Source organism: Triticum dicoccoides, chromosome 2A (genome assembly GCF_002162155.2).
Source record: "Triticum dicoccoides isolate Atlit2015 ecotype Zavitan chromosome 2A, WEW_v2.0, whole genome shotgun sequence".
In the NCBI taxonomy this organism is placed as follows: domain Eukaryota; kingdom Viridiplantae; phylum Streptophyta; class Magnoliopsida; order Poales; family Poaceae; genus Triticum; species Triticum dicoccoides.
The window spans coordinates 700,741,206-700,743,566 of record NC_041382.1 but is presented as its reverse complement, the minus strand read 5'-3'; the positions used below and the strand labels follow the sequence as shown (position 1 = coordinate 700,743,566).

At 58.4% G+C, this 2,361-nt stretch overlaps 1 protein-coding gene across 1 annotated transcript; it reads right to left on the bottom strand.

The window, feature by feature from the left end:
• On the bottom strand, positions 1-2,100 carry LOC119356386. The gene is made up of 4 exons (XM_037623335.1): positions 1,839-2,100; positions 1,523-1,723; positions 992-1,207; positions 1-836 (listed from the first exon to the last, which is right to left on the bottom strand). The coding sequence occupies exons 1-4, from the start codon at positions 1,899-1,901 to the stop codon at positions 576-578; spliced, it is 741 nt and encodes a 246-aa protein (XP_037479232.1). The 5' UTR covers positions 1,902-2,100; the 3' UTR covers positions 1-575.
• Positions 2,101-2,361: the final 261 nt, after the last annotated feature.

The window sequence follows — 2,361 nt, the reverse complement described above, 5'->3', positions numbered from 1 at the left end:
TTCAAGCAAGCAAGCAAACAAGCATGGTGACATTGAAGAAGGCCGTCAGGAGCAGCAAGCATTCTGAGCGTTATTACAGGACGACGAATATCAACACCAGTCTCGCTACCATTCCCCATCTGTGATAGTATACATATATGTACATCTACCATATCAAACACACCTAAGAACAACCAGCGCCTATAAGGAAAGAAAGTTGCAAAACTTAGTAGACTGCTAGCTACCACCATAGAGTAAAAACTACGGCTACTACCTCCCGCCGTTCCGGGGAGACACAACACTCAAACCCTTCCTTCCTGTTACCAGCACAGTACTAACTGTTTTTGTAGTAGCGACTATGACGAAGTAGTGGTAAGATGCCGCATTGCGTTGCACCGGCCTCCTCGTCCAGAAGCGCAGAGGTGCGGCAATGGCGGCTCGTTATTTTTTGCTTAGGCTCCTTCTCCTTCTCCTTGGTGTATAGAACAGAACGCAACAGGAAAACTCTAGAGGTAGGTAGGTATGGATGGATGTGTATGCTACAGTGGGTACCGGCGAGGGAGGTGGGCGGGGGCGGGCGATGCGATGCTCTTGCTCTAGAACTCCACGATGAGGCTGCCGAAGGGCGACCGGTGCGGGATGCCCTTGCGCCGCTTGGCGGAGCGGTAGCTGTTGGCGGTGGCCGGCGGGGTGGACGGGGAGAAGCTCTGTACCACGCTGCTCTTGTCGCTCCCGCCGCTGGTGATGGTGGACGAGTCGTCTGAGTCCGACGCCGCCGCCTTCTTCAGCTTCAGCTTCATCTTCTTGCCGCCGGCGTGCCTCTTCCGGCCACGGAACTCGCCGGAGGTGCCCACGATCTGCGCGTCCACGCCAGAACAGTTAAATCACAATGCCGCTCCAGAGCACGCCCAGTCCAGGCGAGCTGAGCTGAACTGAACTGAACGAATCTAGTAGAGGCGTTGACCGACTCGGCGGTGCAGAGCACCACCCATTAGTGGAAGAAGCTACGTACCTTGCATCCGAGGGAGCAGAAGCGGAAGGTGTCGAGGAGGCTGCGCTCGCAGACGTCGCAGGTGTTGGTGACGCCCTTGCCGGGCCTGGGCTGCGGGCGCTCGTTGAGGAAGACGACGCGCGCGCTGTTGATGATGTAGGTCTGCACGCCGGTGATGTCCAGCACCTTCTGGATCTCCGACACGCGGATCACGTCGTGGTACGAGGACCTCCTTATCTGCCAGCAATGGAACAATATACCAACAAAAATCGTCAGAGAGAAGCTAGGGATGAGATGAGATGGAGCAGGGGGCAGCTCCAAGAAGGAAGTTAGTTAGGCGGGTTCTTGGATGCGTGTGGGGGAAGAGAGGCCGTTGGGGGGCTGGAGGACACAACAACACCAACTGCAAATCTAGCAGCTCGGAGAGGGACTTTCGTTGGTGCGCTTCAACGGAAGCGAAACAGGGAGCGTCTTCTTCTCCGGCCGGCGCGGATGAAGATGAATCCAATGCGAAGAAGAGAAGGAAAGAAATGGTCTAGTTCTAGTAGTTACCTGGATGGCGTGGTGGCCATGGTGGTAGGCGAGGCACTGGGAGCAGAGCGCGCCGTTGACGCAGTCGAGGCAGTACATGTTGCACTCGCACTTGTGGGCGTCCGCGTGCATCTTGCATTGCCCGAAGAAGCTGGTCGCCAGCAGCGGCTTGAGCCACGGCGGCCACCGCTGGTTCTCGGCCTCGTCGCACTCGCCTCCGCCCTGCCGCATTCCATCCGCCATTAGCCAGAGAACCAAGCAATAAAACCAACCAGCAGAGCATTTAATCGCACGGAGAAGAAAAGGCGAACAGGGGAAGCAGGGATTTGGAGGCTACCATGTGGCCGCCTCTGGCGGTGTTGATCCTGAGCAGCAGCGGCGCCTCGTCGTGGAATGCCATTTCGGTCCCGAACCAAACACGGCAAGCGGCAGAGGAAGGAGGAGGATGCGAGGGGAGCGCAGAGGATTTGCTTGGGAGGGAAAGAGGAGAAAGGGTGAGGGGTGCTTTGGAGGGAAGAAGTGGAGGCGGAGGAAAGCCGAGGCGGTCTTTGTAGACCGGGAGGGGGGAAAGGTCGCGAGTGTCACAGCACTGGGTAGACAATGGTGGTGGTGAACCAAACCAGCAGGGGGAGGATGCTTTCAGGGGCGCGTTTGTTCCGTAGCGCCCGTGCTTATCCGCTCCCGCCCGCCCGGGTCCGGGTCCGGGTCCCGTGGCGTCGCCGGCCAACCCGGCCTGGACTTTTGGACCCTCCTCCCCTCTCCTCGATTGCTTCGTGGCGACTCACCCGGTGGCTCGGCCGTGTTGTCCTGTCGAGAGGGACTCGCACCGGTGCAAGTGCAACAGTTGTGGCAGCGGCAGC